This window comes from Pyxicephalus adspersus, chromosome 5, assembly GCF_032062135.1.
Source record: "Pyxicephalus adspersus chromosome 5, UCB_Pads_2.0, whole genome shotgun sequence".
NCBI classification, from domain to species: Eukaryota; Metazoa; Chordata; class Amphibia; order Anura; family Pyxicephalidae; genus Pyxicephalus; species Pyxicephalus adspersus.
The window spans coordinates 36,681,301-36,703,569 of record NC_092862.1 but is presented as its reverse complement, the minus strand read 5'-3'; the positions used below and the strand labels follow the sequence as shown (position 1 = coordinate 36,703,569).

Here is a 22,269-nt window from a genome sequence, read left to right as displayed (position 1 = left end):
GAAACAAGCATGCAAATAAAGATTTCTGATTTACTAAGTGGCACAAACTACTGAAGGATGAATGACAGGTAAAGAAATAGAGCCTAAATAATGAAAACGAACAATGGCAGGCTCCACGTGTCTATAGAAAGGTTACCAAGTTGATCACAAAGCTACAAAGAAATAATCCATCCATGTACCTCCATATTGTCCTTCTAAAACTCGGTATACTTTATCACAACTTAAATGTTAGTCAATGGTAATATCTTCTTCAATCTGGAACTCTAACCAGGTACAAAATCAAATATTGTGCCCTCATCCCCAATCTCGGATCAGTGGGGAGAAACCTAACCTGAAAGTTAATTTTATTTGAGGTTCTGTAATATCTCCTTGACAAAATAATTCCTTTCTTTAATAAATCCTGTATTAGCTGTAAAGAAAGACAAATGTTATGATTCCTTTGACTGTTCAGAGATGGCTGTTAAGTTGGTTGAAAATGTGTAATTTTACTATTAAATGGGTTTCAAACAAAATAAGTTAGATAGGCTCACCAGAACTACCAAACACTGAATATATTAAAGAATTATGTAAAAATAATTACCAGGACTAAAAGAAACATCCAAAACTGTTCCATTGTGGCAAGGAAGCTGATGTGTTATAGATGAATTAGCAATGTCCCAGATGCTTACAGTCCCTTCCTTGGTTCCCGATACCAGCAATGATCCATTGGAGGTCACATTGATTGCGTTTACCTAATAACAAAATATATGAAAGCTGAAAATACTAATTTGCAAAAGACCCGATTTATAAAAGGCAGAGGGAGATCGCAATTTTTGTGTTGGTGAGAATTTTGAAGGATATAGCTGTATTTGGACAGCACAAATCATGTTTGTCTTTAATAAATCCTCGCTTTACTGCAATGCCTGTACATCAGAGCATTGGTCAATGCATCCTTTTTAGCATAGCAATGATTTAAAGGTTTCCAGCTGCATCTAAATCCATCAGACACATTACCATGGATATACATACATGGACACATACTCATGATTAGTGAAGGCATTTTTTATATTCCGGTTCTAAACCCTACCAACCAAACAGCATACTTTATATTTTCAAAGACTACTTTTCTATATGCTGCAATGTTGCAACCACAATAACATAGCCAATTGGCATCAATAGGATGTACTGGAAATAGATCCTGCTACCTCTTTACCCATAATGGAGGATTAGTAAAATACCCAACAGTGTCATCTGAATTTTTTTTATTCTACTCTTTCACACAGATATTACATGTAATTTACTTCAGCATCCCCAAAAAACTCTCAATATACTCTGCATGTTTAGACTTGGAGGCAGACCAGTGGGATGATCTGACTCACTTAGATTTTATGACTCTTGGCATTACCTTTAAAATGCACGTTTTTTCCCCTATGTACATAATGCAATACTGATTTAGCAATTTTGAAAACTATGCTTGCTAAAGAACGTATAAAAATGTCAAATATCAAAAAATTCTATTAAAAAAACCCAGATACAATAGTTTGCTTTTGTAATGTTGGTTAAATTCTAATGTCAAATTAACAAGTAAAAAATTACTGTCTCTGTATAAAAAAAAAATTGATTTCTAAATAGCATATGTAGCCTGCCTGAAATCAATATTCATACATAAAAGCTTTTAAGAGGCACTTATTTGGATCACAATTTGAAGTACAGCGAGACATTAGAGGTTATCTGAGGACCATACATACACAGTAATGTTGGGCCAAAATGACATAAATTGGACTTTACAATATAAAGAGTGTGTGGCCAACCCCATCAGCTGGCACCACTGGTCTCCCTGCTTGGCTTGATCATTAAGGACAGACCATCAAACAATATCTATTCCATCCCTAGCAATGCCTCCATCTTATCTCAGAAAGTACACCGTCTACTACATAGACCTCTGTACCATCTACCTTGTCTTCCTAGGAAGACCACATTAAGTCAAATAAACCTCACTTTCCTACCATACAGCAGCTCAAAAGGGTAAGAGGCCGGTGGACTCTTGGGGTAACTCTCTGAAAACAATATCTTACTCATATGCAGTTCTCCTACAGACTGTCATGTGACTTCACAAATGTCTGTAAAATCTGTTTCAGGGTACCATTGAAACGTTCACACAGATCATTTGTTTGTGGGCGATAGGGACTAGCCACAATAGGGTCATCTGTATTTTTGCACACAGGGGTCCCCATTAGGTCAGACGTGACCTGTGGGTGTTGGTCACTGATGAGTTCGGCTGGGAACCACACATGTGAAGATTCCCAGCAGAGCAGCCACTTTCCTGCCCCGAGGGAGGAATATGCCACTGCTTCTGGGTACTTAGTGGCTTTATGCACTATTGTAAACATGTACCACTTCCCTGAGCTACTGGCAATGGTTAAGGGCCTAATGATATCTACAGCAACCCTACAAAAGGGATCCTCAACTACTGGAAAAGAATGCAAAGGGGCACAGTGCACATCTCCCCCATTGCCCATTCTGACAGAACAGTATCGACAGTAGCAATTTATGTATGCACCTATGTTTGGCAACACCCAAGTGACCTGGGAGGGGAATTCCAGTGCCACAGGGTGGGATGGTGGACCCACCGTGTCACCAGGCCAATTGGCCGAGACGTGCACAGGGCGCACAGTCCAAGCACCAGCTCAGTCTCAACCAGATCAGCTCTAGAGGGGATGATGTTATGCTGCAGGCTGTTGCCAGGTTGGGGCCCCAGCACATGCAGAGGCTGGTGACTGCTGACAGATAGAATAAAGAGTGGTCCAGAACGAGAGACAGGAGTATGGTCAGAAAAGCCAGAGGTCAGGGCAGGCTACAGACAGGAGTAGTAAGGGGCAAACCTGGGGTTGGTGCACAGGAAAATCAGTAACAGGAGACAGACAGGAACAACTGAAACCTGGGAACAGAGCCAAGAGGAACTCCTTGTTCAGGCAACTTCCTGTTGGGAATCACATGACCAGCAGGTAAGAGAACCCACCACCAGAGGGATTGCTGGAGCAGAGGCAACTGAGCTGGTGTTCACACTTCTGTGGAGTATTTTGGTTCTATGGGGGTAAAAGGGCAGCTCTCAGAGGATCTCATGGCTCAAGACCAGGAAGGGACCAGTGGACAGGATTCCTGAACAGGGCTCCTGCTGGCTGTAGAGGAATGCGAGATGGGCAACACAGACAACGGCACAGATCCCCTGGTCCTGCAGGGGATCTGTGACAAAAATTTTTATCTGTTCCCTAAATATGTACTACTACAGTTAGTGGGCAGATCTTTTCGGTACAGTGGCTTCTTGTCCCAGTACACCATGAACTTTGAGACCTAGCTTCAACATTCACAGAAGGTAGCAAAGTGACTACAAACTTGGGTCAAAACCACAGTGCTTGTGGGGTGCAATGCCTATCCACTGTCTTGTGGCAAACAGACAGTGGGCTAAGGCCGAGTCTACTAAATATGAGCAAGGAGATGGGTTAGAAAAGAACTCTATGTTCTCATATCAGAGTCTGGGCTTGAGCAGCTTTCTCGGAACTGCAAGCAACAGCTAACACTGGCAATACACGGTCATCCACTTCATACCTGGTCATACCCAGTTTTGCATAGTTTACACATTCAGAAATCTCAGTAGCAACAGGTTTTACAACCGTTAAACATAAGGGTGCATGTACAGCCATCATCACTTGCCTGTCCTCTTCCCTAGCAAAATTTTCAACCAACTACCCCCCTCTGTCAATCCCCAGGTTCCACAGATGTTGCAACTGCATCCTTGCACAGTACTTTGCAATCTTCAGACTGTCCTGTTGGCAATTCCTGGATATACAATATTAACTTTTATCAGATATCTATTGAAGTAGGTGTCTTCACTGGATAGATTTGTTTACTCAAGGCTTCTTAAGTTACTCATTTAACCTGGTTTAAAAACGGTTACGATATAAGCAACAGAGTGCATGGTCATTATTAGGCCATAGTTCTACTTTAGGTAAGTGTAGTGAAGAGATTATCAAATGATGTGGCTCAAACCACTAATTTTAATTAAAGATTGCATATTCATAGGATTCAGGATTCTATGTCCATTTGTGACACGCTTAATTATGGAACGTTACATGCTGTGATATGCCTTTCATTATACTACAGTCCCAATTTATTAAGGGCTTACCCCAGCATCATGTTCTAATTCAGCCAGCAGCTCAAAGTTATTCCTTTTGGTCCCACACACATCAGAAGGTGCACAGCGCCATACCTGCAGGAGTGAAGAGGATAAAAAGACTTAACATTCTCGGACAACAATGGGTTACAATGTACCATATCAAAAATCTGTCAAGTATTTATAGGTCAGATGATTTTACCACTCCCCTGCAAACAAACACTTTACACCCAATACATTATACATTTTTCATATGCTAAACAACGCTTTCTCAATTAAAAAAAAAAAAAATTAGATACAGTTTTTCATTACACCATAAATTATGGTTAGGAGAATTTTTATTGGATACTGGAAAATTAGGGTAGTGTAACGCAATAGATCAACGTAACCAAATTAAAAAATCCCCCACCCTGCCAACCACTATCACCTTTACATAATTAACATATCATTACTTCCTTGCTGCTCTTTCCATCTAAGAGAAAAGAAGCCCTATCAAAGCCTCAAGTAACAATATAAAGAATGCACAGTATTAAAGGGTACTCCCATTTTAGTCTCTTCTCGTTACCAAAGGCCAAACAGAGCCCAGTTTGGTTCACAAACTAACCCATACCTGGAAGCAGCAAATACTTCTTGCTATTTCAGGTAGATGACGTGTCAAATAAAATAGGAGGGTATAAGCAGTTGGGTAAGGCTAGTAGTTAAAGTAGTACTACAGCATTGTGTAATATATTGGTTTTATATAAATACGGTTTATTATTAAGTCTTAGACAGTGGTGGTATCTTCACCCTGTCCTCCAGCTTCGGCTCTTTAGCCACCTTGAACTGCAAGACCGGAATCATGTGACCCAGCCAGCCACATGTGCAACTCTGTGTATATTAAAGAAAAGATTGCAAATGGCCAGGTTTATTCTATTGGACTCAAACATTTAAAGGATAAATTCACCTATTTACTATAAAAGGAGATTGCTTGTTTGCTTCGCCTAATTTCTGGATTACAAAGTATTTAGAACCATATATAACATGCGTAAAATCCAAGCTGTGCTTTTAAATTCTTATGATACTTGAAATTGTGCATCTTGCCATTTTTATTGAGTTGCAAGTACAATGTCCCTAAAACAATTTTATTGAAAAAGCTTGTTTTAAAATAAACCTGCGGGTTCACTTATCTTAGTATAGTTGCCCCAGGACCTCAAACCAGACACTTAAGGTGGTTAGCTCTCTATTAGGCAAATATAGCACACCTAAATATTATTCACACCTTTACTGTAGAATCCCAGGATGCTGAGAACAACCTATTGTTATACCAGTGGATTTTACTAACAGCATCGTCATGTCCCATTAAAGTGTCTTGTCTCCTTCCAAATGCTATGGAATAAAAATATCTGGGGAAAAAAAACAAAAAGGAGAATAAATACATTCATAGAGAAACAAAACCAAATTAGTTATTTTGAGGTCTAGAAAATCTAAGGGCAGTTCATGTGTTTGGATGGACCTGCATCTGTTTAGAAACAAGTTAAAATATGAATGACATGACTACAGCACTATTTCACATCAAATGTCTTAAAGTGACATATAATATTCCACTAAACTCAGTAATAGGAATTAAAATAGCTTTGTCATCTCCCAATATCATTTCAGCTACAGAACAAATTACCCTAGCAAACCCTTCAAATATTTAAAAGCAAAGTACAACTTTGTCAATGATTATGCCCAGCACAATAGTGCAATTCTCTGCGTATGTGTGTGAACATTAATAAAGCTTTGGATGTAGTTCATTAATAAATTAGCCCAAGAATATAATCTGTCATTTTTTTGCCATCTGTCCCATTCTAGAAATGTCCCTTTACATTCTGTGCTGTATACAAAAGGATAGGAGGAAATCTATACAAAGCAAAGTAAATGTCCTCTTAGAGTCCACACAGACCTTAGTGCCCTAACAGTTTAGGGTAACATGATTTAACTTGTATTGTTGCTGCATATTCAAATCAGCAGACTAGCAAAGCACCAAAACTTCAATGCAACGCAGCATATTGCAAATTAGTGGGTGTGCATTAGAGTTGCAATAATGCTTTAGGGTGCCAAAAAAAGAGCAGACAAAGTCTACTCATAAAAATGGCTACCAGGACAAATAAAATGTGATTATTTTCAGTGATAATAAAAAACAAACATGGGTTATAAAGCCCCTCACTTCTCAAAACAAAGGCTACAAATAGTAGGTGTTTGTGAACCCTATATGATCCCAGACTGTAAATGTGTATTCATGTAGTTGTATGTCTGGTCGAATGACGACTAACAAATGGTCAGATAATTAAAAAGGAAGTTACTTAATACGCACACATTATTATCCCAAGAGGAGCACATAACTGTTGTATCGCCTGGTAAAATTATGCAAGATGACAATGCCTGTATAGGAAGAACAGAAAAAGTGAATCATTAAACGTTTAGCCATATATTCCCTACTATTGCCACACACCAGTAAAGTGTGCAAACTCCTTATTCCTATGAGATACACTAGCATGGCTCACTTCTATTATCCCTTCAGTGGTTCTATACCATCGCTACCCCTAAAGCTGGCCATACATGAGTTGATAGGTTGCCAGTCATTTCAATCATCAAAACTGAAAGCAATATGATATGTAGTAAAAGGCTTCAATCTTTAAATAACATTTGTATGCCAAAGACAAAACATTCCTATTGCTATGGCGATGCTCCCTCATTTACAAAAATTAAACCTTATTTTGAGTCCCAACTATGCAAGTATACCTTGATGCCACATACCAAAACACTGTACAAAGTACTAAAAAGAAAACATTTTACCAAACCTATTAAAATACAATTTGTTTAAAAACTATTAACCTAAAAACATAGGTATGTTATCACAAACACAAATGGTACATTGATATATATCGCATATTTTATCCAACTCAACATGTTTCACAGATATGAAGCCACTTCTTCAGGAGCATACCAACAGAGGAAAACACTTTCCAAAATGTGGACAGTAAAATGCTTCCTCATTTGCCAAAATACAGCAGAATCACTGGCAGCTCACTATTCCACCAAGTAAATGATGACATAGGAATCACATTAAAACTATTCTTTTCCACCTATTAATGGATTTCTTTCTTGCATGAAAATTAAATATCCAGCCATCAACTGACCGAGGCATGTATTGATATAAAAAAAAAAATATTTTATAATATATATATATATATATATATATATATATACACACACACACAAAATTAAAAGGCTTTATTTTTTCAGCTGATGCTTTTCTTCCCACTAGTCTCTAAACATGAAGTTATTGTTACCTGAAAGGGACCTTCTTACCATATTTGAGAATGAGACACTTCTTTGAAGAGATTTCTGGTTTGTGCAGAACATCTTCAATGTGGAATCTAAAATACAGAAACACTTTAAAATAAACAAATTTTTAATTTCCTGTCCACTGCTATAGAAGACAGAATTGGAATGGGGCAAATAACACGTTCTACAGATAGAGATTACCAGAGGAGAGCCCTTTGAATGGGAATTTCTATTGAATTATGTGCCAAAACAGCCTACTGTTTTATTTCCTGAACTTTATATACAACCATACCAAAATATTAATCTGGGAGACTTTTCACTTTGGTGTCTCCATAAATATTTATTGATGTCCGACATTCCACTTCAAATGAAGACTTCCAAATGTTACTCTATTAGCTCTCTAAATGAAGGGCCTATAGATTTTATTTCACAATCTTTCCCCAACTAGGCCTACTATACCCCATATATAGGACACTCCGTTCCATTTCCAACTTTATAAACTACTAGAGAGGCTGGCAGTTCTGGTGGCTGTGGTTCTTGCTTACGTTTCCAAATGTGATTTTGAAATCAATTTTTCTTATTGCAGGTGTCTCCCTACCACAAAGCAGTTTCTACAGATACCTTCCAACTAAGCTCTTCGGGGCAGGGTCCTCTGCCCCTGTATCGCTGTCTGTATTTGCAAGCCCTATTTAATGTACAGCGCTGCGTAATATGTTGGCGCTATAATAATCTTGTTTAATATTAACTCACAAGCACAACAATTTACTACTGCCTCCCTAAGTTATCCTCTTATGGCATAGTCAAAGGCAGCCACAAAAAGTACCCTAGCAGGACTTCCATAGCTGGAGGATTTCATTAAAAGCTAAATTGAATGTTCATAGATCATACCAATTTTGCCAGGGAGATATTACAGCAGTAAATTAAGTAGAATAAAAGCAATGCATGAAAACTCATGGCAAGGTTTCCATGTGTGCCAATAGGAGAAAAATACAAACATCTAAATTTACATAAACTTTCTAACTTCTCATGTTAAATACCCGCTGCCTTGGATGTTATCTGTGAATCTCATTTGGCCCCTAAAAATATTTTAGAAGCAGATTCTGAAATTTACTCAGGATGCAATTGGGTGTCAGATACAACTCACTACTTCAATATTGATTAAACTCTTGTTACATGAACTACTCCAAGTCAAAGACAGTTGTCATTTCTTGGATCTCAATACCATCCAGTGTACCAATGGCTAGGCCTTATTTACACCCAGACATCCTGTACAATGGGCAAGCAGTCTATGCAGTCCCTTCAGTGTTCCCCTCCCAATGTCCACATTGTTATTAGATCTTCTTTTACGGAGAGCACAAGAAGTAGATACTTAAATTTTGTTCTCATAACTAACCTTGAGATGTTGTGAAAACAGAGGACCCATTAGAAGATACTGCAATTCCTGTGATAGTTCTGTTTGGATAAAAAAAAATTGTTAGCAAAAAAAACTAAAGTTTTAAATTTACCTTTTTATTAGTTTAATCATATTACCATTAAAACATAAAAATAGATCCAAGTTTAAACATTGAGATGTACAGTATTTAAAAATTTAGAATAGAAACCACATTTTATTATTCATATATAAAACACCCAACTATGACTCATTTGTGATTTGCCAGGCTTATTACAGTAAATATAAAAGAACCTCAATTCCAGATGGATCTCCTATTCTATTGTCTGGAATACAGCTACAAAACTATTTTCAGCAAGTAATTTTATTTCCAGAAAAAGATACAGACCGATACTATTTCAGTAAAATATTCTACTGTTGCTTACAACTAAAAAGATGTAATATCTACATACTCTTTGTGAATTCTGTGCCCGCTGTCTTTTTGAAATTTAGTAATATTGCTCCAAGCAATGGTTTTACTTTCCTCTGTTAAATCTTCAAAAGAATCTTCACTGGGGGATACTGAAAAAAACAAAAACAAAAAAACAAATAAATGGCAAAATAAATTTACTAAAAACTATTCAATTAAACACTATTTAAACTCAAGACTTGCAAGGATATGGGACAAGTTTAGAAAAAGCTTTGGCATCACATTTGTGCCTCTCATCTTCTACAGAGTTTCATAGGCAACTAGTGTGTCGTAACCCAAAGCAACCAGATTTTAGTAGTGAAATTTATGCAGAGAAATTAATGTGGATTGGTGTTCCTTATTTTTTTCTGATAATGGAAAACACCACTTCAGATATGCAAATGTAACCAACATGTGTGCAGACCTGCCTTCTCTCTTAATCACCCAAAACCCTTTTACAACATGGACAATTTTGCAGCTTCATTTCCTATACAAGCTCTTTGTCCCAATATGCAGACACTATTACAGTAATGCTTTGAGGAGATGAGATAAAAAAAAACAAAACAAAACACATACTTCATGGTCAGTAAATAGTTTAAAATTTAGAATGAAGGCTATACTTTAAATACAGAAAGTTTAAAATTCAAAAAAGAATTCTGCTTTAGTGTTTACTTCTTACTGAAACCGATATTCAAGTCACTTAAAATTCCAAACACAAAGCAAATGGAAGGATCCCAGTACAACAGAAAATAAATGTTATCACTTTATTTATTTCGGGCAAACAGCGGGTCTGTAAAAAACACAACCTCCAACCCACCAATACCTACCTATCCCCTCTGCTTCTTGTGCACCTATAGCAGAATATGACATCCTCCCAACTACTAACTAGTCTTGAACACCCTCACATAACAAATGGGTGTTGCTGCTCTCCTTCACATTCTATGCCAGCTGACACTGGGCATTTTGAAGGAAAAATGCTATGAGGCAAGAGTAGCTGGTAATACTGGAGAAGCACACAAAAGGTGATGTGTGGGTAGGTTTTTCTGTCACTTTGACTTAAGAGACCCAGTCATCTTGTTCGTTTACTTGGCTTGTGTATACTTCCGTTCCATAAAAACATTTATATCTCCAGATTAGCCAATTAATGTGATACGTCTACTAAAAGATGAAATGGATAAAAGTAGTAAACTACCAAGGGATACCAAATGGAATGGAATGTCAATTTACCACTAGTTATTAGGATGTAGCAGAAAAGTGTTAACCCCTGGCAGGGGCACCCACAACACCCTTTTATTTAGTAATGCAATTGGAAATAATACCTTCCCCATTTTACTGTTGCTCAAAATTTGCCTTGCCTTTTTGAAGAAAGATGTAAAAAAAATTCAGACCTACCAGGCGAATCAACTGTAGAAATATTTAGACTGGAAGACCGTGAAAAACTTTTTGACTTTGTAAATATTCTCTTTGGATGAGGTTTCAGGAATAGCTGCTTGGGTGTCTGGCCAAATTCCAGAATTTGTGTCAGCATTGCCACCTTCTGATCAGGATCGTCAATACTAATAAAAGCAGAGAGAACACATAGAAATCAGTCTACACATTTGGAGTCCCATGCAAAAATCTGGTAAACTTTTGACGGCAAATTAAGCCAAATATAAATATGGAACCAATAGAAAGGGTTAATTAATAAAGCATTGAATAACGTGTCACTGTTACTATGCTCAATCAGTTCAAATTTGTGCACTCTAAAATTGCCTGGCTAGCAACTCCAATCCACCTGCATATCTGCTCAGGAAAAGTTTGTAAAGTCAACCACAGCATTTGATTCCTTGTCATGCAAGTGCGGTGCAGGCAATATGACCAATCTCTAGTTCTCCGGCAACAGCTACATTGGGAGAGCATCCTGATTCAAACTATTGGAAATGGCTGGCTAGCCCAGAGTGGCCAGAAACTATATGCAACATCCAGAACTGCACTACAAACCACCACAACATGAACACAACAGAGTGCCATAAGATGGTTGCAATGGGAAGAGTCAGGAAACATGGTTGGTAAAACATTTTTTCAGGTCCGATTTTACCCTGAATATACGGATTCTCACCTTTCCTGCAATACCAGGCAGGCTCCTTTCCACAAACAGATCAGAGCACTCAGAATAATGGTCAGACATCTGGCTCCCAATACATTTGGCACTATAGGCATGTAAAAGGACTAAAGCTAAAAAAATGCATTTTTTTGGATTGCCTGAAGGAGAAAATTACAAAAATACAGTTGTGCAACAAACACACACACTATTATTTATCAATGAAAGGTTTCTGTGTGGCCTGCTCGGAAAAGTTTTAGCTTTGTCTGTGGAAGTACTATTTCTTTTATCACCATGTATTCATAGGCATTATAAACAAGCCTTCCATCATCATTAACATATAAAATAACTGAAAACTAAAACATTAAGTGGTATATACACGACAACCATCACAACAGATGCAGTGGTTTAGATCTATGTACTTCTCTATGTCTATTGTTACCTGTTCAAGTCGATTTCTCCTTCATATGTTACAGGGTGAAACACTACAAAAATATAAAACGTTAAAATAAGACTACAGATATACACAATTAACTAAATGCAATCCATGCTGTGGACAGGGTTCAAAAAGTGTTGATACCACTATATTGGCAAACAAACATCCCTACTTGAATAGGGTAAGAACTTTTAAGAAAGTTGGGTTAAACTTTACTATTTTTAAAATGTGACAACTAATAGTAGCAAAAAAGGATATTATAAATCAATGTAATGTTTTCCTTCAGTTTTATTGACATTTTGTGCATGGTTCTTTTGCAGTTTCCAAAATTCATCTGTTATAAATGAAGTTCAAGAAGAGGTGAGGGTGGATGAGAGGGGTGTTCCTCTTCATAAGAATTTGGCGCTGTACTATGAATAGCAGGTCACAAATGACATGCTCAGTAAAAGGATAGAGTACTGCACCACCTGCTGGCTGTATTTTATTAAATTGTACAAATTCATTGAACTAATATTTAGACTTGCTCACAAAGCCCCACATTTAAATTTAAATATATTTTTATGATAAAACACAGTAAGGCTCAGTCTACATGGACTGTTCTCCAAGCATTTAACCTGAATGTTAAACGCCCATGTGTTCCGATAGGCTAGTCTACTCCAGGGCGGTCATAGGAGGCATGTTATTGCGTTTTTTTTAATCAAAACTGTTCAGATATACAAAGTGTATACATTTTTGATTGCATTGTTCTCCCTAGACCTTTTAGCTGGGTGCACCACCCGACACTTTTCCGTAACCACTGAACTGTTTTTGGATGGTTATTGAATAGTTGGATCACAATACAATACACCTGGCTACAATTTCCTTGCACCCGGCTTAAAAAGGTTTCTGGGTTGAACACTGGATTGATCCAACTTTGTGTGTAATCAATCGAAAACATACCAAGCTGTACATTTGCTAGCATGCTGGATACCCATAAACTCAAGAAAGGAGCACAAAGTGGCCGACTGCTTTATTCTGCAGATGTGGCACCCTTTATCTGTTATGTAGGGGGTTTCGTGTGTTAACAATCACTGCGATTTATAAAACAAAAGTGGTTTCCTACCGTTGTTAGCGGCAACAGCTTCACTTCCTCTCTGCTTACAGCCAAATATCAGATCAATCCAATCATGGAGATGATCAGAAACATACTGGCTTTCCAGTGCTTCTGTGTTCTTCCGCAGAAAATCCTCTGGATCTAAAATTAGTGGATGAGGCGTTATACAAGCCACACAGACAGTGAAAATTATTACCATAGACAGTAGCCATATTCATAGGTACCAATTACATGCTACATGAGGACTATATTACCTGAGGCCCATGGTGGAAGCTCTACATCATCCACCAGTTTTCCTCCTTGTCTCTTCCCCAGCTCCAGGTTCAAGTTGTTTAAAAGAAAACTCCCATTGTTGCCAAAAAACTCTGGAATTAACTAACAATACAGATTTGAGTTATAAAAAGAACACACAAATCAATCTAGTATAGAATATTTTAAAAAGATTACCTCTTTGAAGTCTGTCACACCTTCTAAACAATTTCTCCAGGTCTCTGCAATACTGAAAACAAGAGGTGGAATCGGTTTTATAATTATATCTTACCTATGGGGCATATTACATGGATGGAATGTAATTTACAATGAAGCATTGTCTTTTGCAGCACAAAAAGACTTACCTGTTGAACATTCTGTCTGCATGGTCATACTTTCCATTCTGGATGCAGAGCATATGCTCTGGGGCTGGGGAGAAATAATAAAAGAGACCATTTTAGAGCTTAAACAAATGTAAAGCTTGTGCATCAGTACTTGTCTCATGATCTGTACACTGGCACCAGAGTTTTATGGCAACATTTGACTCCATATATTCGGTCATCTTCTAGAGTGCCCCAAGAGCCCAAAAACCTAGAACACAAATACCATCTTGTGCTGGTCTCCTTTGCAAGCTGTCCATTGGTCAGTGAGTTGCCCTAACAAATGAACAGAGAGCAACCCAAAGACATACTGGTTTTTACCAACTGTTTTCAGCAATCCTGATTTTATTAGTATAAATTTTAAAAAAACGTACATATGGCATTTAAAGTTGTAACTTTTTTTTTTTTAGTTTTAATAAAACCACTCACTTCATAAAGAGTCCACTTTGGGCATTTCCCAATTTAGGGTAACATTTAGTTCGCTCACATGCACTTCTAGTAGAAACGAATATAATTGTGCACCTCAAAGCATAAGTATGTTCTGCCAAAATTACCATGAGCACTAGGTCTTAACAACTCTAAAATGTAACTGTATGTAGCCTTACCAACTCGGACCAGGTAGAAGAGAACATATCCTGGCGAGGAATAGTGGCTTCCATATATAAATTTTGGTTCATGCATTTCATGATAACGCTTCTATTAAAAAAAACAAAATGGTGCATTATAAAAAAAGTAATATGTAACATGGTAGAAATTATACAAGGAACAATTTTTATTTGTTTTTCCATAGGAGAACAGCTATCCTGGTGCCCCATACCTGAAAATGTGCTGAGAAATTTCACCTTTACCCACTTCTTGCACATTTGTGATATTCTTTGCACTAGAAAGTAGGGTATGGCTAAAGCTGGCATCTCCAAGCAAATGTCCTATAGTTTCTAAGAGGTTTGTGGGCGACCTTTTATGATGGAACACTACTTTCTCTGAACAAGATAATACCTAGATTTCTTTAGTCAATATGAGTGACAGTTTACATTGCATCGTTGGAGATTGCCTTTTCCCCTCTTACATACCAACAGCCTTTGAAGTCTATCTTCATTTAAAGCTCCAACTGGTTTAGTCAAGTCCCGGAAGGTTTTTGGATTGGACAAATCTTTAAGGGAAAAAAAAAAAAAAATAAAAGCTTTTAATTACATGCACAAGTAAATGGTAAAATAATATATCATAGGTGTATGGGAACATTGTATGGTGACGAACAGTTATACAAGTTCCAGCAAGAAAAGCACTGCATCCTACCTAGCTCAGAACTTGTGTAGTCGGCAATTACCCAAGGAAACACAGGATACTGGGACAGATCATTGCAGCTCCGGTCTGCCAGGTTATTGAGATGTAAGAGATACTGGTAATTGGATATATGGCCCATCTGCCACTGGAGCATGTAGCTGTCTGCAGTATGCTCAGTCACATGGTTTTCTGCAAGAAACATGAGACACCGACATTATTTTCAATGCCATCTTCCCTAAGCATTATGTTCCTAATGCAAAACATTGAAAAAGGTCAAACATTCAAAGGTTTCTGGTGCTTTTGCTAAATACTGAATAAGCTTTGTTTTATAGTACTCTAGGCAAATACAAGCATCTAGTGCAGAGTCATTCTCTGTTGAAGAGGAACGGAGTTGGGCTCCTCCTCAGTGCAAGGGATGTTTTTGTGTTTTTTTCATGTTTGGAGTCCTAATAGTCTTTCTATGTGTTTTGTTTAACCAAATAACTGGCTTCAATAAGTCTGTAATTTTATGGTGATGAACTGTAACAAAAACCCAACCTATATAAGCTGCAATATAGTAGTATAGTCCATCACGATCTTTTGGATTGTAAAATTTGAGGTATATATCTGAACACAAGTCGTTTTCAGTGCAAAATACTTCCAGTCCCTAAAAACGGAACAAAACAAAAAATAAATAAATGTGTAGTTACCCACAACAATGACAAGTTAAACATAAATAGTTTTCACAAAGGAAAGGACTGCAAAACAGTAGATGAGATGGTAAATTGTGTATCTGAAAAGGTTCTCATTCATCCAGGTACCTTTTAACTAGAGCTGTACTTAAAGCCAGATTTCCAGGTAACAATTGTCATCATTGTTTCAACATAGCTGCCCAGGACACTTTGCACTTATGCTGGACACAGTTACAATAATATTTACATAGCCTGTCAGGTCACTCAACCATTCTTCCTCACTTGAATTGACATATCTAGCTCCCTTACCTGCCCCGAGTCTAAAAGCACCAATCCCACACCTTCCTCCTGTTTTATGAAGGGACCCAGGACCTTGTAGAACAACTTTAATTTAGGGGGGTGAGGGAAACAAAAAAGCAAACAGTTTTGTTTCTGACAAATACACCATCATGATCCCAAAAAAAAAAAAAAAAAAAAACTCACTAAGGTCTACATTTCAATATCAGTGGGCCCTAACCTAATATTACTGCACTATGCTCTGTGACAGTTTAGACTTACATGCTTTACACTGCAGAGTGTTTCATTTTATGATGAAAACTGAGAAACTTACCAACCTGTTACTGTATTCTAACACACTAATGAAATAGCCATGTCACACAAATCTATGTCATGAGATTTTAAGCCAAGCCATACACACTTAGATCTATTAAGGTATAGCAATATGTGAAAGGTAAGAGAAGGAAGAGATAATTTATCGAAGATCACCTAAACAAACTTACCACTGGCATTAGCATGTGTCTCCTTTTGTATATTCTCCGTATATCAGCCAAGCTGATGCAAACAACTGGTTTCTAGAACAGATAAGCAAACACTTTAAAATAGAATTACATTTTGCATACATTAACAGATACAATTATCAAACAGTTTTTGCAACAGTTACACTTCTCCTTAAAGTAAATCTGTATTTACCCTGATTGCCATATTGTTGCAGTATCCGGTTTAGTAGGGACTACATAAATCTTAAGTCATTTCATGAATGTCTATGGTGTACTCTACACCAGCAGTCCCCAACCTGATGTCAGGAGAAGGACCACCCTTGGAGGGGCGCACCGGGCAGAGCCGTGGACCATTTCTTCTGTATGGATCGCAGGCCCAGGGCGGTAGGCGGGTTGTGTCTCTGGACACAACCCACCCACTCTCCCATTGCAGGCTCAGACCTGTGATGGGAGAGTGAGCGGGTTCTGATATCATGACGTCACTCTGGGGGAAGTTTCTTACCCAAGAGACGCGCTCCCCGTGCATGCACGATCTGAACTACATTAATTTAGTGGTCAGCGAGCTCCAAAAGGTTGGGGAGCATTGCTCTACACTACTTTGCTTGATATGGAACCTTAGGAGCAACTCATAACACATAAAAATCATTATCTGTCATATTAACAGTTATTTATCAATTAGGGCTGGAAAGAAAAGTGATGGAAAAGCTACAAGGGGGTGCTGAGAAGTTCCTGGCTTTGCCCCCTTCCAGATGAAATAGAAAAATGAGTGTGGGGTCATATGACAGCCTAACATCTTAGTATGTAACTGTGCAAATATCAGGTCTTTGCGATTCTTAAAACGTTTTTTCTTTTAGTGAGAAGCTGTGATGGCAGAGGCACAAGCAAGTTTCACGTCATTGGCGTTACGGGCCGTCATGAAGTTTTTGTTTCTCCAGGGAAAAGTCAGCAAAGGACATTCACACTGAGATGTCACAAACACTGGGGGAGAAGTGTCCTTCCTACAGCACTGGCAAAACCTGGATATCTCGTTCAAGACTGGGCATTTCACTGTTGAAGATGAGCCCCGCAGTGGGAGCCCCCCAACTGACCTGGCAACCTGCGATGCTGTCCATGAGCTGATTATTGAGGACCGGTGAATATCCGCAAAAAAGATAGCCCAGATACTCGACATCTCACGGGAGTGTGTTGGGCTTGTTATCACCACTATCCTAGACATGCGCAAGCTTTCAGCGAAGTGGGTGCCGAAATTTTTGAACAGTGATCAGAAGAAGGAACGAGTTGAAGCATCCAAAGCCTTTTTGCCCAATTTTGAAGCTGCACAGGACTTTTTGGCTAGGTTAGTGACCGAGGATGAAACCTGTCTCCACATCTATGATCCTGAAACCAGGGAATAGTCAAAGGAATGGCGCCACAGCGGGTCCCTGCGGCTGAAGTACCAAATCCAGAAATCAGCCAAAAGTCATGATGTCTGTTTTCTGGGACAGAAGGTATTCTGTTGGTGGACTACCTACGTCAGGGCTCTAGTATCACCGGACAGTATTATGCTAACCTCCTGGACCAGCTGAAGGAGGCAAATAGGACAAAACGCCGTGCAAAGTTGACCAAAGGGATCCTTTTTTCGCAGAACAATGCACCTGGGCACACGTTCAATGTTGTGGTTGCCAAATTGAACACCCTGGGTTTTTAATTGGTCCACCAAACCCCCTACTCACCTGACCTGCCCTCTTCGGACTATTATCTGTTCCTGAATTTTAAGAAACACCTGAAGGGGCAACGTTTTGAGGATATTTCTGACGTCAAGGATGCTGCTGAAAGCCGGTTTGCGGCCCAACCAAAGAGCTTTTATTTGAACAGTCTAGAAAAGCTGCAACTACGCTGTACCAAGTGCATCAGTCTCAGGGGGGAATATGTTGGCTCTCTTCTTTCTGGGCAAAGCCAGGAACTTCTCAGCATCCACTCGTATGAACTTAGTGAATTTTGCACATCTACTGTGTTTCCCCAAAAAGAAGACAGGGTTTTATAATAATTTTACCTTTGAAAATCGCATTAGGGCTTATTTTCAGGGGATGTCCTATTTTTCTCATGTACAAAAAATCTATAGAAAGATACTTCTGTTACCTGTGACTTGTCAAAATCACATTTTTTCTGTTATAGCAGCAACAACCCTTTGAAAAGAGATTCCACCAACCCCTTATTAAAGTTGTAGTGTCATACCAGAGTAGGTTATTAACCACCCTGCGATTTCTTGACCCCTTGCTCCAGTGCTTTTAAAATCTCCTGCCCTCTCTGTCTGCTCTCTCCTTCCTCTTGTTATCCCTCTGTGTACCACGTGACTGCACTCTCCAAAGATGCCGATAGGGCTTACTTTCGGGGTAGGGCTTAATTTTCCCCTCTGCAAGATTAGCATGCTAGGGTTTATTTTGGGGCTAGGTGTTATTTTCTGGGAAACATGGTAGTTAGTGAAGATATCTGCCCTTCCCTTTACTAGTGAATCATATAATAGTAATCATATTTCATCAAACAGAGGTGTTTTCCTTCATTTAGTTGCTCTGGGTGTTAGCATCCCTCTTCCTCTTTCCCTTTTCTAGCAAAATACAGCGGATCTGTAAAAGTTACAAGACTAGATAATTCATTTTGGCGTTGTTTTGTGTCCATAAGAGCAATTTTTAAATTACCTTACTAAATCATGCCACCCCCGCTTCATAAACTTATGATAGACCTAGAAATGCAGAGACTGCAATATCAAGTGATGATACTGACAACACATGACCCAAATGCAAAAATTCACTTTAAAACAGGAAAAAAAATATACTTACTGGGTAGCCATTTAATGGCTGAAAATAGAGGTATTTGTCCGTTATGCAGACATGTCCTGGATTTGTGACCAATGGTGTTAGCACTTCTGCTACGCATTCCATGTGGGAAGTTTCAGATACACTTTGAAAGCTGTAAAGGGGTTGAGAATATGAAAAGATTACAATTTTAAAGCGCTGTGGGAAAAAAAAAGGAGGCGAGGTTTTCTTCCAATCACAGACCTTTGATTAACAGGAAAAACACCTTAGGGTTTCACAGCACCCAAATTAATAGGGTGGTTGTAATGTGCCTAGTGCATTCTAGAGATCTGATCTCATTTATGAATTGGTAAATTGATCTAGCCAAATATTTTCACTAACCTGTTTTTATCAAATGATGATCTTGCTAAACGCGACTGCAAAATGGCAGTAATCTAGTGAAAGAAAAGAAAGATTTTATAATTTTGCGCCAGAAAACCAAAACTGCTCCTTGTAAAAGGCTCTCAGCTCTTACCATGGCAGTTTGATCTCCAAGTTTTTCCAGGCGAGAAGCTCTTTGTAGCTGTAAGAAGGAAAAAAAAAATAATAAAATGAGGGAAGACAACTAAATAAATACATTTTTTTTACTAATGCTGCAAGTCAACACCTAAAGTTTGCCTTTGACCATCGGGCTGCCTTTCTCAACAGGGGTCAATTTAAGAGGACAAAGAGGCCATATCAATTCTACAAAATCAAAGCAGTGGCTAAGCATTGTCTGCCTTAATAACGGAAGTTGTTTCTGGCAAAAACTACTGAATTCTTTTTGTTTTACTTTACCCAAACAATAAAATTGTATACAGTCAAGCTATGTTCAAAGTAAATGATCCTCAATGAACAATAATTTGCACAAAGCATATCAATTGAGGATGCTATACACAAGGCAACAACATGATAATCAGCAGACCAATGCACTGATGGCAGATGTGATCACATAAGGATTAAACAATTACTGGCCAGACATGCTTGATTGCATGCAAACGGTTTTATGTCTAATCAAATCTGTACACACTGTTAATCCCTAGAAAAACGGTCAGGATGAATCATTCTGTGCACCCAAAACTCATCATGGTAAGCCATGTTTCAATGACATTGGATATTTTTTTTTTTTACAATTGATTATCCAACACTTATTGATTAATAGCTCAGTTTAAATTATCCAGTGTGTTTGGATAGCTTAAAGTTATGATTTCAGGATTCAGAAACAGTCAGAAATATACTTTATTTTACCTGAAGCACAGTTTGTACAACATCATCAACCTTCCTTGAATCTTCCAACTGGAACAATAAACTACTTCCTCCCTAAAAAAAAAATATTATAATGGATACACGTTAAACAGAAATCTATGCCAATGATTACATTCAATTCCATCTGGCTGAGCCAACAAGTTCTGATGACTGGTTATAGGGGAACAACAATTATCCATTTTGTTTTATTTATTTTTTTTTTTTTTTTTTTTTTTTTTTTTTAGGGACACCTGCATTTCTCTTAAAGAGGAACTACACTCAAAACACAAAAAACAAAAAAACAAAAACACACTTACCTTCAATCCCACAGGACAGACTGATCACTCTGGGGATGTCCGGCGTCTGGTCCCGCGTTGTCCCAGCAACTAATGTTCCGGCAACCGACCCAGGCACGAGATCGGGTAACATAGGATGAAAAAAAAAAATTGCCAATCTCACTGCTCATGCGCGAGATTGGCAAATTTTTCTCTTTGCGCAAAAAGGCTCCATCTGCACATGCCTGGGATGATGGGCATGCGTAGAAAGAGCCGCGCCCCCCCCCCCCCAAGAGCCTCCCGGGATGCCTGACGCAGGTATCTGGGAAGGCTTTGCGCTCCCATTCATTCTCGACCACTTAGGCGGCTGAGAATTAGGGGGGCAGTGCTGCACCCTTTTTTAAGAAAAACACACACAAAAAAAAAAACAAACAAAAACAAAAACACAGATTTGTAGAAAATTCAGAGTATAGGTATGCTTTAAGACAACGAGACGGAGGTATCTGGCCTCCCTCCACATTAGCATGCTGCAGCATAATACTTCAGTTAGACAATTTATGCAAAAGTGATAAAGTATATCTACTGGCAGTAAATTCTTGATTCTAATTAGCAGATTCTAATTTGCACTTACTACGATCAATTACAGATCAGCACTGTCAAACCATATAGCCTCAACTTTCTAAAGAGCTTGGCTTGGAAATTTGACCCCTTTTCCAGAGTTACCATAGATATACAAAGACACACACAAAGCCAGGGCTGTACTTGAGAAGTGTGCCTTTGTCATAATACAAAAATGATAAAACCTTGGCCAAAAAAAAAAAAAAATTTACTGACCAGCATCACTAAACTGGCAGAAATGCTAAATGCTCTTTTCTTGGTGCACCCCAAAAATAGTGATACAAAGATTGTATTCTGCTTCTAATCCACTGCACAGCATCCTGGTACCCATGAAAGCCAGCATGCAGTGTAATGCAGACAGCATACATTGCTGGTTCTAGTCCAGCAATGTCACTAAGACTTGGGAAAACCATAGGGGTTGGAGAAAGGAACTTTCGCACATTTAGGAGACCAGGATTCTGACACAGAATTGCTGACATCAGCATGTAGCTCTAGAAGTAGGATACATGGGGAAACTTGAGTGAATCATGTGAGCCTTTCTGTGCTGCAGCATTTTTTTAGCCTGACAGTTTCTAAAATTTGCTTAACTTGATATTTTAGAAGTAAATTTCATGCTTTTTTATCTACTTACTCGTTGAGCCTTGTAAGGTGCTACTGTGTTTTTCTCCTTGATAAAGAACAACTGGGGGAAAAAAAAAACAAAAACACATAATACACAAAAATGAATAAATTGCAATAAATGCATGCAATGTAAGAAAGTAGATGTAAACCATAAATGAAGACAAATTCGTTTTTTATATAGCCAATGACACTATTAGACAGCAAGGAACGGTTTACTGAGGGACAGCCAAATATAAATGTTTTTTGGGTACTTCCATAAATGTATTATATGCATAGCAGTACATTGTAATTCAAATCCATAAAAGTGGGCTTAATATATTAGGGTATAGAGGTTGTCCTTTATTCGTCCTGTCTGCAACGTAAAAACTGCATATAATATAAATTCAGATTAAAAAAAAAATAACCCATACACAACATGCACCTGAACACTGAAAGTC

At 38.3% G+C, this 22,269-nt stretch overlaps 1 protein-coding gene across 1 annotated transcript in view; it reads right to left on the bottom strand.

The window, feature by feature from the left end:
• The window catches only part of NSMAF (neutral sphingomyelinase activation associated factor), a 39,154-nt gene that overhangs the window by 5,533 nt on the left and 11,352 nt on the right, over positions 1-22,269 (bottom strand). Inside the window, exons 6-28 of the mRNA XM_072411153.1 lie at positions 21,843-21,893; positions 20,322-20,393; positions 19,570-19,617; positions 19,437-19,489; positions 19,080-19,209; positions 16,267-16,338; positions 15,354-15,462; positions 14,829-15,005; positions 14,606-14,685; positions 14,141-14,231; positions 13,521-13,584; positions 13,354-13,405; positions 13,161-13,281; positions 12,916-13,047; positions 11,820-11,862; positions 10,690-10,853; positions 9,302-9,410; positions 8,853-8,911; positions 7,484-7,551; positions 6,486-6,553; positions 5,409-5,532; positions 4,163-4,246; positions 581-731 (exon numbers count right to left, since the gene is read on the bottom strand). Of these exons, the coding sequence (XP_072267254.1) occupies positions 581-731; positions 4,163-4,246; positions 5,409-5,532; positions 6,486-6,553; positions 7,484-7,551; positions 8,853-8,911; positions 9,302-9,410; positions 10,690-10,853; positions 11,820-11,862; positions 12,916-13,047; positions 13,161-13,281; positions 13,354-13,405; positions 13,521-13,584; positions 14,141-14,231; positions 14,606-14,685; positions 14,829-15,005; positions 15,354-15,462; positions 16,267-16,338; positions 19,080-19,209; positions 19,437-19,489; positions 19,570-19,617; positions 20,322-20,393; positions 21,843-21,893 (2,122 nt within the window). The remainder of the gene's footprint in view (positions 1-580; positions 732-4,162; positions 4,247-5,408; positions 5,533-6,485; positions 6,554-7,483; positions 7,552-8,852; positions 8,912-9,301; positions 9,411-10,689; positions 10,854-11,819; positions 11,863-12,915; positions 13,048-13,160; positions 13,282-13,353; positions 13,406-13,520; positions 13,585-14,140; positions 14,232-14,605; positions 14,686-14,828; positions 15,006-15,353; positions 15,463-16,266; positions 16,339-19,079; positions 19,210-19,436; positions 19,490-19,569; positions 19,618-20,321; positions 20,394-21,842; positions 21,894-22,269) is intronic.